The 14,564-nt window shown below is 33.1% G+C and overlaps 1 protein-coding gene across 1 annotated transcript; it reads left to right on the top strand.

The window, feature by feature from the left end:
• The first annotated feature begins 7,439 nt into the window (after nucleotides 1-7,439).
• LOC130646261 (uncharacterized) lies at nucleotides 7,440-10,035 on the top strand. Its single transcript, XM_057452436.1, has 4 exons — nucleotides 7,440-8,287; nucleotides 8,660-8,820; nucleotides 9,348-9,614; nucleotides 9,787-10,035. Exons 1-4 carry the CDS (start codon nucleotides 7,720-7,722, stop codon nucleotides 10,018-10,020), a joined length of 1,230 nt encoding a protein of 409 aa, XP_057308419.1. The 5' UTR covers nucleotides 7,440-7,719; the 3' UTR covers nucleotides 10,021-10,035.
• The last annotated feature ends 4,529 nt before the right edge of the window (nucleotides 10,036-14,564 follow it).

The following is a 14,564-nucleotide window of genomic DNA, read 5'->3' as shown; positions in this document are numbered from 1 at the left end:
CAGAGTTGTTTATTCAGGTGATGAAAATTCAAGTGGCTTTTTTTACGTCATCGACGTTGCTCGTGATCGTTAGAACGTTTCATCTGCACATTTCTTGGTTACCAAAGTTGGAAAGAAAATATAACGTGTCACGAGTACGCGTTTTATCCATTCGAATGATTACGGTCAATTCCACCTTTTTTTACTATTGTGACGGGGTTTTTGAACGCTATATAAATCTACATATTATTGCGAGTTCACAGACTCATCTGGTCCTTATTTTATCCTACTGTGATATCACGCCATTTTTTCAAGGCCTGTGCGTTTTTTGTAAACTACAACTAGTGTGATGACACACCAGTGCGATCACCTACGCGCGTGGACCTGCCCTACCGTATTACTTTCGCCGATACTAACTATTCACCATCGGCGACAACTCGTCCCTACGTAGCGACTACTGGAGCTGATCATCTAAAACACACATGCTCGAGTAAGTGAAAATGATCTCCCAAAGTGTACCGCTGTTTTGGTTTCGCGAAAACATATATAAAATAGCACCGAAGCTGTACACCAGAATTCAAGTCCATACAAAAAAACCCGGCCCTCCGTTGATAATAAACTTCCAAAAATCAAAATCAACCTGGGTCTATCTCTTGTTAGCGCTGTAGTTTTTGAACGTTTACAAAACATGGGTTTATTTCTCGTCTACGATTTCAGATGTCAAAATGTATAGACCCACAGATTATATTTCTTGATAGAATCAGCCAAACAATAACTTATGGCAAGTGATGTGCTAGTTTTGATCCCTTGTAGATATTATGTGAACTCTCTTTTAAATCCATGTTTAGGGAATCTTGGTTTGTCTTAGTTTTGTTTGGCGGGAAAAAAACTAAAAAACTATTTAAACAAAAGAAAACAACATATTTCATAAAATGTTTTGTTTCGTTATAAACTTTTCACTCGTTCCAGCTCACTTCTTTTTTTCTAAAAATAAAAACGTAAATACGGATTTTCACAACCGGCATTCTTTGGGCACAAAAATAGGTTAAAAGTAAGCAATTTTGAAAAAAAATTAAAGGTTCCTAAAAGCGTAAAAAATGAAAACCGTAAATATGAAAAAAACCTTACCACAGGGTTCATCTCTTATCACAAATAACTCGACTTTGAGTTCACATGCTGCAAGCTCCATCAGACATTGGTTTGTGTATGTTTCTCCATTGGAAGCACAGACAGGAGCGTAATGAAATGGACAACCGGATGGACACCCACCGGCCATAGTGCCTATAACATAAAAGAAAGAAATATAGAATAATTATATAAACTAAAAAAACTAAAAAGATTGATACACGCGTATGTTAAGTACACATCACTTGATAGCGAGAGCTGTATTTAGACCACTGAATTAGCCTTTATAAACCTGTTTCCGAATACTCTCTATACTTAATTAATGTCATCTCAAATTCACAATTTATCATTATATTGTATAAATTGTCCAGTCGTTCTCAAAGTATGACAGACTCTTATCCTAAAAAATAAGTGCAACGAACCTGCAACCATAGCAACAACTAAAAATACTAAAACACAGCTAAATCGCATGATGATGACTTATAATGACGCTTAAAATGCTTATGAATCGCACTGAAAATGTAAAATGCACAGGTAGGGGGAATTGATCGTTTTATAAATATTCTTGATTAATATAATATGTCAAGAAAAAATCTTATGCAGTTTTTTTGCTATGTTTATTTGCTAGATTTATTTAGATTTATTTACAAAAAACATTTTAGCAGAAAGGTTTTCTTGCGTTAGTTTTTTATTATTTCAGAAAACAATTTTAAATGCCATTTCGTGCCCAGCACGTTTTATTTTTTTGTTACCCTGGTTCTATTTTTCCTGTTTTTATAGGAAATATGGGTAGTTACAAACAGGGGTGTAAGAGAGAGAAAGTACAAAACGCTTACCTTACTGAAACGAATTCCTAAACACTTTTCAAAGTATCTTAGCCTGATAATGTATTAAAAAATCCTGGTGGCAAGCATTACCGTTGAACAAAATTATCTAAAACAAAACATTCCTCGTATCCAGGAATCTAGGACCTAAGATGTTTAAAACGGTAATGTACGATGTACACATCTGTTTAGCCACTTAAATATTGTGTTACTAATTCATTACTGCCAGTTTTTTTGGATTTTATGTATAAATATTAACATACTTTTTTTTTACAATCTATACAAATATTATTGTTGTTGTTATCCCAAACTGCCACACCTGGAACTTCCTAAAAAAGTATTTCACAGAGATTCAACACAACCCCAACACTTGTTCACTCTTTTAAACCTTGAAATTATTAGGGACAGGCCGGTGTTGATCGCTGGGTGTTCCACGGCCTTTTACTAGGAAATTTCCTACGATAAAACATAGGACTTTTGTTGTCACGGCTGTTTCAGAGCGGAAACTAAGACTGCGCATGCGTCAATAATTACGGCCACGTTGAGGCGCAAGATGGCGGGCGCAAATAAAAACAATCATGATAAATAAGTAACTAACTTTTTGAAATCGCTTTTGCATGATAGAATCTATTTCAGTGGATTTAATTTAGTTTTTTAAAGCATTTCAACACGCTGGAAGCTAAATCTTTCTTTTACCTTTGCGACAAGCATGCTGTTGGAGTAATACTGTGGCAGTTTTGAAGGCATACTTTTTTTTGTTAAAATTAACATGGCAACTTGTTCCAACTAATTTTTGGTTTTGTGGACGTTGCGAAGTTATGTGGCTGGTGTATTATATATTTTTGGAAAGCTGAAAGGCTCATCTACAAGGTAAGAAAAACGAAAAAACTGTATCAGTACTTCTGAAAGAATGCTAGAGCGCTGAATTCTGGCAATAAAAGTTAGTGTAAAACCTGAAAATTTTAACTCCCTCTTTGACATAATCTACTGTATGATTTATTGTAGGCATTAAAACTGTTGTAGTTTACTAAGCTAATATTTCACAGAATAACAACACTAAACAACATTCTATATAAACAATTCTGTAACTCTAAATAAGGTTTCTGCGTCTCATACACTACTAACGTAAGCTCGACAAAAAGTCAAATAAAAATGAACTATGCATGTAGTAAGCTAATTAACTGTTCAATTCTTTTTCTTTCTAGACCAGCTGATCCACCTTTGAAATAATGCAAAGACTAAAGGAGCTTGCAAAGTAATGCTAATATGCAGTTAAAGATATAACTAGCTATCTAAGCTGTAAGTCTAAAAGTTATTCTTCACGTGCAATTTTTCTTTTTTTAATTTTTGGTTTTAATTGGCTCGATTCAGGATTTACATTAACAAAATGTTGCTTTAATGTATTTCGTAACCGCTCGACTGGGTTTTTGATGCAGCTGTACCTGCTCGACATCCTGTTGATTTCATGATGCAAGCTTTCTCCACCTTAAAAATGTTATAATTTGACATTTAAGCTAGCTAGCTACACATTTTCTGAAAAATAACACATTTTGGTAAAAAACACAAATTTTGGTGTTACCAGGTTACAAATTTAAGTGGCTGTTTACCTTGTTCGCCATAAAACCCAAATCCAACATTCCATTTTGCTATGAACTCAGTGACATGATCTTCAAGCATATGCAGTTTTGGTGAAATATTAACTTTTGGCCAGTTAGTTCGCAGATGCATCATGAATTTATTAATTGAAATTTCTAGAATTATGTACTATATGTATATTATTCTTTCTTTTTGTTTTGTTTTTGGCACATGAAATTTTAAAAAAAACTTATTTATTATTAAAAAAAGGAACAAGTTTCTCACCTAAAGCCAGTATTTCCTCACATGACAGATATTTTGCCGAATTGTAAATGTTATGAACTTCTGCAAAGTAAGTAAATAACATGTCGTACTTATCCATTTCTAAATTCACACTGTGAATAAGCTGGTCATCATGCTTTTGTGCTGCAACAATCTCTTTAATGCTGGATGTTAAATTTTGGATGTTTTCTTTCTATAAGAGCAAGATTGTTTTTTTAATTTTCTTTAAATATGTTATTTTTAAATTGCTACATTATTGTTAGTATTAACAAACCTTTAGCAATTTATGTACATGGTTGCCGATAAAACTTTGGCCATGGTAGGCCTGACGTTCAACACCCATTTTTTGCAGCGTTTTATCTATTGAAGAAGCACAAGGACCAACACCTAAAATAAGATGAACAAACTATTAAACATAGCTTTAGATTGGAGAGAATATAAGGCTTGCATCATAAGATCAGAATGAAAATTATAATTTTGGAAAGTTTTTTTTCGGGAATTAAATTTCTTGGAATTTCCAGACAAAAAAACATTTGCGAATATCACAAAAAATTACTTAGGTAATAAAAATGATCATACCCACTAAAATTCTTTTGTTGTTTCCCAAGGTTGAGATTTCTAATTCTAATTCTGTGATTTTCTTCTCAGGGCCTAGGTATAACGGATACCCTGTTTCCAACTGATAATTTGGTGAGAGGAGCCAGCTCAACTCTCAGTCCTTGGCCTACCCATTCAGCAGCGACACTTCTTGCTTTTTTTTCTGATTCAATTTTTATGTTGAATGTTTTCAACCAACGTGATATTTCACGTAGTTGATTCCATGGCATGTTTAAATTTGATTTCATTGCTGTGATGTGATTGGCTGGAATAATGACTTCTGTACCCAAATTTTTAATGATAGTATTTCTGTCACTTTCTTCCATAGACTTTAGCAGTGCTGTGGTCTGTTTTGTGACAGATTGGGTTTCTTCACCAGACATCAGATGGATTAACTCCTTGGCTGTATTTGCTCTTTTCCGCACATTCCTTTCACATGTTTCATCAGAAGACTTGCGAGGAATTCTAATGGGTGTTATTGTCAATGGCTAAAATATGGAACATATGTTATTAATTTGTTTTATGTAAAATGTAATATTACTATTAAAATTATCATATTGTTACAGACAATTATGTGTACATTATTTTTAATATAACATAGCATAGTTTTGTATTTTTGTATAAAGTAGTTATACACATTTTTTATATAAGATCACTTAACGATGTAGACGCCTTAGCATTTAGGGTGGGCACATCAAAATTTTAGTAAATCTCCTAATATATAGAATGGTTTTTATTGACCCCCAAAACTTCCTATATTCTGTGACCCCTCTAGCCACTTACTTATATTTATTATTATTTTTAATTATTTACTCTGAACATTTTAAAATTTGTCTTGTTCTTATTATGGCTTGTTTTTTGTATAAAAAATGTGTATAAGAAACATTTCACTGGAATTGTAAAAAAATGATAACCTAGGTATGCACATATATAGACATATACAAAAGCAACTTATTTTCAGTTTTGATTTCAGCCTTAAAATTGCTAAGATCAAAATTTTTTGCTTTATCAGCCGTTTGAAAATCAGTTGCTTGTTAAAAAAAGTCAATGTCAAATCACTTTTACTGAGTCCACTCCATACATAAGTAATCTTACTTGTGAACTTCCACTGGGCAATTGGACAGTTTTATTCGGCAAGTTTGACTGCTGCATTTTTATTCCAACCACATGAGCAATGCATTCTTCTACCTTTTTCGGTACAGGCTTGGAAGGGCTCAACTGCATCATCTCTAGTGTTGTAAATGACAATGCTGGAGAGCATGTGTGCGATTGTGCAGACAGCAGTTTAAATGAACAACCACATGTTCCCTTGACAACTCGTGTGTTTAAAATCCTGGAAATGCACAAACCAGGCGAGACATCCCCGGGTGTTGTTGGGATGCTGCAGGTGGGACATCTATTTGAATTTTCCAACCAATTTGTTAAACACAAGGCACAAAACACGTGGTTACATTGGTTTATCATTAATGGCCTTTTTAAAATATTGCTACACAAAGCACAAATCAGATGTTCCCAGTTGCCTTCACTGATATTTATGTCTGAGAGAACGTTTCCACTATAGTCAAAAAGTTCAGAGGTTTTTCTGTAAATTTTATTAAGTTCTAGGGGTGTCCAAGTTTTTTCTGCGGAATCCACAGCTTTGTGTGTTGGGTTACCACCGCCCCTTCTTTTCATAGGTTTGCCACCTCTCTTTTTTTGTGCACTTAATATGCATGTTTTGCACTCGGTGTCTTTATGTGTATACCATTTAACAGGCACAATAGCGGTAGCTGAGTCACGTTTTAGGACATTACTTATTGTAGCAAAGCACGAGTGACAGAATTTTTTTGGGTGAATGCCTGCCCGATCAGAATAAAAATCAGCTCTGAAAATACTGTCCAAGTTCTTTATGTGCTCTTGGACAATATGTGATCGTCCAGGCAGAGTGTTTCCACATATTCGACACAGCTTGTTCAACCGAGCTAGGTGTAAATCCCCAGTAGCCATCTTGAACTTTAACAAAAATTTTGAAAAAAAAGTACCTAATGTTTGATACAATATCAATTCGTAATGTACTGATACACCTACAGTTCTTTTTTTATTCGTATCTCGTAACTATCTTGGAATGATTTTTATAAAAATTATCTGTGGGATAACTTCGTATCTGAAAATATTTTGCTTTAAGTTGGCATGGTGTCCACAGTCTTCAAAATGGAGGTTGAAAGTTTTTGTTTTGTTTTAGCTAGGCAACAAGCGAATAGCTTTGTATTTGAATTAATCTTATTGGTATAGGACTATATTTTATTTAAACCACTTAGTTTCCAGTCCTTAAGTTGGTTTATGTGATTAAAATGCCTATTAAACCTGGTGCTAGCTACCCTAAAATTTGTTTACTTTTAAGCGCAACTCGCCCCAGTCCTTATTTTAAATTTTTTTTTGACATGCGCAGTCTGAGTTTCCGAAATCTCGCTAGCTGAAACAGCCGTGTTGTATGACCATAATAGTTTTAAGCAAAGACAATTTTTTTTACTTTCAAGGCAATATACCTATTGGTAATAACTGAATAATGTTGAATGTTTGATGAAAATATCGGATTGACAAAAATAATGTTGAGCGTTTAATGATGGAAAACATTTTATCCAATGACAATCCACATAAATATAAATCAGTTTCTTTAAAAAATCAGGATTAGCGCTGTTTATTTCACCAAATTGACTTGAAGTAGTAGTGAAAAATAGACAAAAAAATGTTTTGTACTTTTTAAGTTTTTTTTAAGAACAAGCACAAACATTCTCAAAATACATATTTTTGTTCAACAAAAAAAATTGCTAGACAGGAATCATTATTGAAAAAAATTTATCAACTAAATTATCATTTCATTTGAGTGTTAATATGGCAATGAGTGCAAATCGCTATGCAAAATCGATACAACATTCTACTAGAATTCTCAACTTTATCCAACAAGATAGTATTTTACAGTTAGCTTGCGCGATTACATTTGTTTACCTCAATAATAAGTTACAAGGCTAGTTTTTAGCAAAATGCTGAGGCCATTTAAAGGAAAGATATCATATTGCTTATACAAACTTGCCAGACTCGGTTTTCGTGGTAGGCGAACTCACATCATCTCTTCTTTTCTTTTTTTTTCATGCGTTCTTTCAACTGCAAATATTGAAGACGCCATTCCAATCCACCGCTAATAGTTTAAGCTAGCAGCATTGCCCTTATTCTTTTAAGATTTTTTTATTAAATCTTCCATTAAGAATTTTTTATTAAATCTCCATAATGCATGTAAAAACCAGGTCTATAAGACTCTATTCGAATATTTGATTCGAATATATTTTTGATTTCATTCAAAATGGCGACTTATTTGAAATTCATGTTATTACTTGTGCCTGGTTTAGTTAAAATGGCAATAAAAGCAGAAGTATTTTGCGATGTCAACTCTTTACATTCTAGCGAAACAAGATATGGAAAACTTGATTTGAAAATGTTTTATCAAGTGAAAAACAACAACACATTAAGAATACAATGTCAATTTTACAACTCAACAAGCTTCACTCCTGTTTTGGGGGCTTTTGGTGATATTTTCAAATTTCAGCTATACAATGGAACGTATACAAGTTTTGGTAACATAACAGTAAAAAAAAATATTACATCGCTTTGTTTTACTTTAAATCTGGTAGAGACGGACTTTGGCTCTGCAGAAGAATCGTTTGTTTTTATCCCGTCAAACTGGCACTTAGATATTTTATCAGATGTGGGACAGATTATTGTTTCTGGTAGCATTACAATTATTTCTCGTCAGGTTGGAAATTTATTTTCGAGAAGCATGAGCCTATTGAGTAGCAGTAAAGAGTTTATTGTCAAAATTCCATGCAATCAAGAAATGGAGTACATAGTACTCCATGACAGCAAGAGAAATGGTATAAACAGATTATATTTTTATTAGCTAGCTAGCTAGCTAGCTAGTTATATACTTTTTTTATCCAAAGGCTTCACTTTTTCCTGCCATTTCCCTTTTTGTTTTAAAAAAATGTGCAAAAAAAAAAGTTCCACTCTTGTAAGAACGAGGAAGTTTTTGGGAGAGGTGGTGTAGCTTCAAAACGTTCTCTGGCGTGTTCAAATGATACTATGTAATGGTCGTTCATTGAGGCTTTTAAAGAGATTTAAAGAGAAGCTTTGAAGTTGATAAGAAAATGAAGATCATCAAACATTCTCACTTCTCTTAAGATGGACTCATCAACTAATATAACGTATTTGTAGAAATATTTAAACTTCTCTTCTTATCATTATAGCGCTTCTATTGACTTTAAAGATATTGGGATCGTCTATTGGAAGCCAAACCCTCAATATCAGCACCAATGCATCTCTTACTCATCTTGTCATCACATTTCATCACATTTTTGTTCTTATGCACGATATATTATACATGGGAAAATATGATACGACATCCGAGGTTAGTAAGCTTTTCGTGTTGTTTTTTACAACAACGGCTTCATTAGTAATTAAACTAATTTTTAGCGACTCAACTGGTCATTGTTGCTTTTTGTGCTGAAAAGAAACAAAACTTCTGCTGCTTACGCTGTGCGCAAAATTTTAAGATGAGCATGCTCTTAGAAATGTTCCTAATATTTCGTCTTATTTCATCTTGAATATTCTTACAGAATCTATTCTTAAAAAAGCATGTAAAAGGTATGTTAACCTTACTCCTGTCTGTACCCAAATGTGAATGCGTTTAAAAATAAGCAGGTTTTAAGTAATAATAAAAAAATGTAGGAAGGATATGAATAAGTGAATAATATACTTACAAGTCATTTACACTAATTTAAAGGGAGAGGGACGTCTGATTAATCCCTTATTATTTGCGTCACATGTAAATTGGAAATAATTATTTATGTCCGCTTAAGTTTATTATTATCATACCTTGGAACAAAAGTCTTGACTCTTTAATATTAAACGATTTGGTGGACACTTTTTTTTCAGGAAATCGTATTCACAAAAGTAAAAACGCTGATTAACCAAAATATTTCTGGTCTGCATTATACATCTTATTGTTACATCAAACTTCCTCAACCAGAGGGATTGGAAACTATCATGCTTACAACAAGAAACAACAAAAGTGAAATTATGTACAGTCACTATCCTTTTAAGGAATGGAAATTATTCTTTATTAAAACCTGGTTGGCAGAAGCTATTCTGATGTCTCTTCATTACGACGTTGAAAGAAGAAACTTTGCGCTGCATTATAAGGTTAGTTTGCTTATAGAATTTTTTAGTCTCTTATCCAAAATTTTATCTTTTGCTGTAACGCAGATAAAAAAACCAATAGCCTTTTTCTTACCACGTATTAAGTTATATATTTATATTTTAACGACAAATAAGCGACTATTTTTTTTCTTCTTTTTTTTACTCTTTTAACTAGAATACAACTTCTACAAACAACATTGAGGAAGGCAATTCCATCATATATGTATTTCGTCTTTCTCGAGATTTATTTTGTAAACCAATAGTGTTCACTATCAACATCACCACTCTACAGTACAGCTATGGTTTGTTTAAAGTGAAAGGTGAAAGAGAGGTATGGAAAATTTGGTTGGCTATAGAATTTCCTCCAAATTTTCTTTCCACTGCAAAGCAAATTTTTAAAATATGCTAAAAGGTGGGAAATCTCACCCTGTTAACTATAAAAATTCTGTCAAATGCCTAATAATTTATCCGCGAAATTGTTTTTTAAATTTATTTGTGGCAAAAATAAATTCATGCAAAATTTGTCTTAAATTTGTAGACAAAGCAATAGGTTCATCTTGCTATTTGTTCATTAATTAATTTTATTTTTCTTAACTTTAAAAATCTCCGCAATTATCGTAAGGTTTATGCATGAAAATTTCTCAAATCTCAACCACTGGCGCAAACTTATTCCTGCGAAATTTTGTTGTCTTGTTGTATCTTGGGAAGTAAATGATCCAAGATAAGGAAAAATTATTATGGTTAAAATATTACTACTAAACTCATTTTTAGGAATGGATATCCCAAGATGGCGGCTGTTCTTTTAAAAAACGACCTAATACCCAATCCTCAAGATTAACTGCAATTCTTTTCTCTACTCGAACAAAATTTAGACTGTTCCGTTTAAATGAATATTTGAAGACACAAGATAATGATTTTTTCGTACCATATATTACTTGGTTTTATTACGGCGTGCATCGACAAGTAACCAAACATGAGGAGGAGGTGGATAGCGAGACATATTATATCCAGCGACCAGTACCAGTGAGCAATAACTTACTCACTTATTCAGATATTTTGTTGATACAGTTAAACGAGACAGATTTTTATTTAATGCTTAAAGAGGAATCATACGTTTGGCCAGAAGCTATAATAGATGATTATGTGTCTTGTCTGAAACACGAGTTTATATGCAAAGTTCTTCAAGTCCTTAACAATACTTACACCTCAGCAAGATGTTGCTCTTTTGGTGCTTCAAACAATTTAAACGGAATTACTTGTCAAGCTAAATTGTGGTACGTAACAAACATGTATTTTGCTGACCAGATATGCAGGTCGGTAAATTTTAGTAGCAATGGTACCATCTTATTTGCAAATAACTCAGACGGTTTAAATGTATTTACGGATATGCCTATATCAACAAACAGTTTAAAGGCTTATGTAACTAGCATAGCACCCAATAATATGTCTGCTGACATCAGCATTTTAGCTGGTCAGGTGAACAGTGATGTTGAACAGGCATGTTTTACCGCTGGTTATCATTCAATATTTGATGTTTTGTTTACACCGGATAACTCATGTCCAGTCTCCTTAATTTTAAATGGCGTGGAAGACAATGTTGTTTACTTGGATGCATGGGAAATGCTGACACTCAATGCTCAGCTTATTTTTTATAATCCAGAACTTGTATCCACTGAACTGCTCACACGGTTATTGCTTGATGTACATGTAACAAATTCAGATCAGTTGAATATTCGAACAAAATATAGAAATGAACATCCCAAACAAAGATTAACGATTCACCTTCAACAAAAGTGGCTTTACCCTAGCGTAACTACTTTGAATATTTCAACAAAGTTTTATCATAGTAAGTGCAACAACATATCACACGTTATAAAAATAGCTGGTGTGTGTCCGTTTAATAAACAAATGATATTCTATTATCCCTTCATAAATGACAACATTGACCTATTGAAAACAGATTTCGAAGACGATGATGGAATTAATCGGGTCTTTGATTTACCAACTAATTATCAACCGCCATCATCAATGGGTAAAGCCATACCGATGACAAGTAATGTATATAATGCAGACCCGAGTATGAAAATGTACAGAGAAAAGTATATTGCAACACAAACGGGTTATGTATACAAACAATGTAAAGATAAACGAAACAGGTTGGTCTCTTTTTTTTACTTTAGTAATCTTATTAAACATCGAGACACTTGACACATAATACTGTAAGAAACTGTCCTTAGTTTTGGTAGTCGTTTTTCAATAAAAAGCCCCACCCTTTTTCTTTAGAAACGAGTGCGTATGCTCCGAACAACAAGAAATATCTTCTCAGATAAAAAATTCAGATTGTATCAACAAAGTGTATCGAATATCTTACACGGAAAAACTCGTCCCTAAAATTTATGTAAAAAGAGGAACAAAAGTCTCTGCGATGGAGTATCCCTATTACGTAACAGAACAAAATGACAGACGAGACTTCCTATTGGCTGATACTTCAACGATAAGTGGTGTAGTTGCTTTGTTTCCAGAAAGAAAAAGTTCGATTCAGTTTAAAGGCTCTGGTTTGTATCATTTTAGAATCGAAGCAGCATTTACAAATATATCTTTTTGCAGTTTGTCCACGGAATTTATTGTTTATGTTGTTAACGCTCCGTTAGCGCAACCGATAGAAGACATAATTCGTGTGACCACTGCTATATTCTTTGGATTTGTTGTCTTGTCGATTTTTCTTTATCAATATTATTACTAAATATAAAAACATTGTAATTGTTGAAATAAAAAGTTTAAATTTTGTCGAAATGTTTTTATTTATTTGAAATTTTGATGAGAACAGTCAAATTTTAATGCGAAGGTTAATAAGGAGCTTTACGCGTGCGTCTCAAAACGTAAAAAACAGTTAAAATTTCAGCTTTCTTAAAGCAACAGTACACGATACGTTCTTTTGTCCGATTTTTGTCGACATATCATAGCTACCGTTTATACATTCAAAATTGTACGCAGCTAATCGTACATGTTCAACATTCTTGCAATATCGTATGGAAATTAGCCAATCAGCGTTTAGAAACACAACACATTCTGAAGTTTTGCATTATTCTTTAAAGTGAAAGTTGTTCATAAAACTACTAGTGAGGGCTGCTATGTTCTGATATAAAGCTTCGTGTGCACATGTGTGTTAAAAGTGATTTTTTGATTTAAAGTTGTTCCTTAGGTCCCAAATTACCAAAAACATACGGGTGGCAAAAATTTTTGTCCCATGGGACCAAATTGGATGACGTCATCACTTTTACAGTCGGCAAAAAAATAATTTCACATTTATATGTCATGTTATATATGGTTGGAAAGGGGAGATCAAGTGGAGCTAAAAAAATGTAAGAACCATGTCTTCAAAACGTAACGTTCAAAAGATATTACTATTCAAACTTTGTACAAATTACAGACAGGTAATTTGCTGACCCAGCACAAAAGTGACTATAACCTGCTCAATAGCGAAGTTTTTTGATGAATTCTAGTATGGTATTGGATCACCCTAATGTCTTTCTGTTTGATCAAAATTTATTTTTCATATCACGTCAAGGGTTAATTTACAGATCAGTAATTTACAGACCAAATCACGTGTTTAGTTGTTTACTTCAATTTTGAAAAGCAAGTAGCGAATTTCACTTAGACATTTTGTATGTATTAGTATCGGTATGATACCAAGTTTTGTTTTATAATTGTTCGATTTCATAGACATAGACATAGAATTCGAATGTTCTATTTCTAGAAAACAATCTATTGTTCAATTTCATAGTTAGACTGTTTAATTTCGAAGTGTTAGTGAAGTGTAATGTGAAGTTTATAGTATAAACATACATGCGTAATAATAAAATGAATAGACCGAATTCAAATGGATGTTAACTGTGTAAAAACAATAAATGTGCTGGATTGTGGGAAATGTATAGTGTAACAAGATACATCAATAAACATTTTTCCCATTCCTGTTCTGAGTTCTGAGAGATTTCAGAGAAAGATTTTTGTTTGATACTTTGACTTCTTACAGGCAGATAATGAGGTGGTTCTGGCATTATCAACACTCGGGAGTACTGTCGAACTTCCTAATCTGGAAACACTGGAAAGCTTAGAACGTTTCGTGGTTTCAATGTATAAGGGAAATAAATGTCCTGCAGACGTGGTATCACTATCTCAATTGCATTTGCATTTATTCTCCAAATTCTAGTGTGATGCTGATATGTTGCCAACAACATTAGCTGCATTGAAGTAAAAAATAGTCAAATGTGTCAAAACAGTGGTGGTGCAAGCGATGAATCCGATTCAGAGGAATATAGTTCTAGTGATGATGAGTGAATGAAACATTGTACAAGCATTGCTGAAGTTGTTTTTGTCGTTATTTTCAGCAATTTTTTTTTTACTATGTGAAATTGCCTGAAAGAAAGAAAGTAAACAACTAAAAACGTGCTTTGGTCTGTAAATTACTGGTCTGTAGATTATCCCTTGAAGTGACTTGAACAATAAATTTTGATCAAAGAGAAAGACATTAGGGTGACCCAATACCATACCAAAATTCAACAAAAAAACTTTGCTATTGAGCAGGTTGTAGTCAATTTTGTGCCGGGTCAGCAAATTACCGGTCTGTAATTTGTACAAAGTTTAAATAGTAATATCTTTCGAACGTTACGTTTTGAAGACATAGTTCTTAAATTTTTTTGATCCACTCGATCTACTCTTTCCAACCATATATAATATGACATATAAATGTGAAATGTTTTTTTGCTGACTGTAAAAGTGATGACGTCATCTAATTTGGATCCATGGGACAGAAATTTTTGCCACACATTTTTTTTTGGTAATTTGGGACCTAAGGAACAACTTTAAATCAAAAAATCACTTTTAACACACATGTGCACACGAAATTACATAGTGGCCCTCACTATACTAATGAAATCAATACCATAGAAGAAC

This window comes from Hydractinia symbiolongicarpus, chromosome 5 (assembly GCF_029227915.1).
Source record: "Hydractinia symbiolongicarpus strain clone_291-10 chromosome 5, HSymV2.1, whole genome shotgun sequence".
In the NCBI taxonomy this organism is placed as follows: Eukaryota; Metazoa; Cnidaria; class Hydrozoa; order Anthoathecata; family Hydractiniidae; genus Hydractinia; species Hydractinia symbiolongicarpus.
This window is presented reverse-complemented; position numbering and strand designations above follow the sequence as displayed.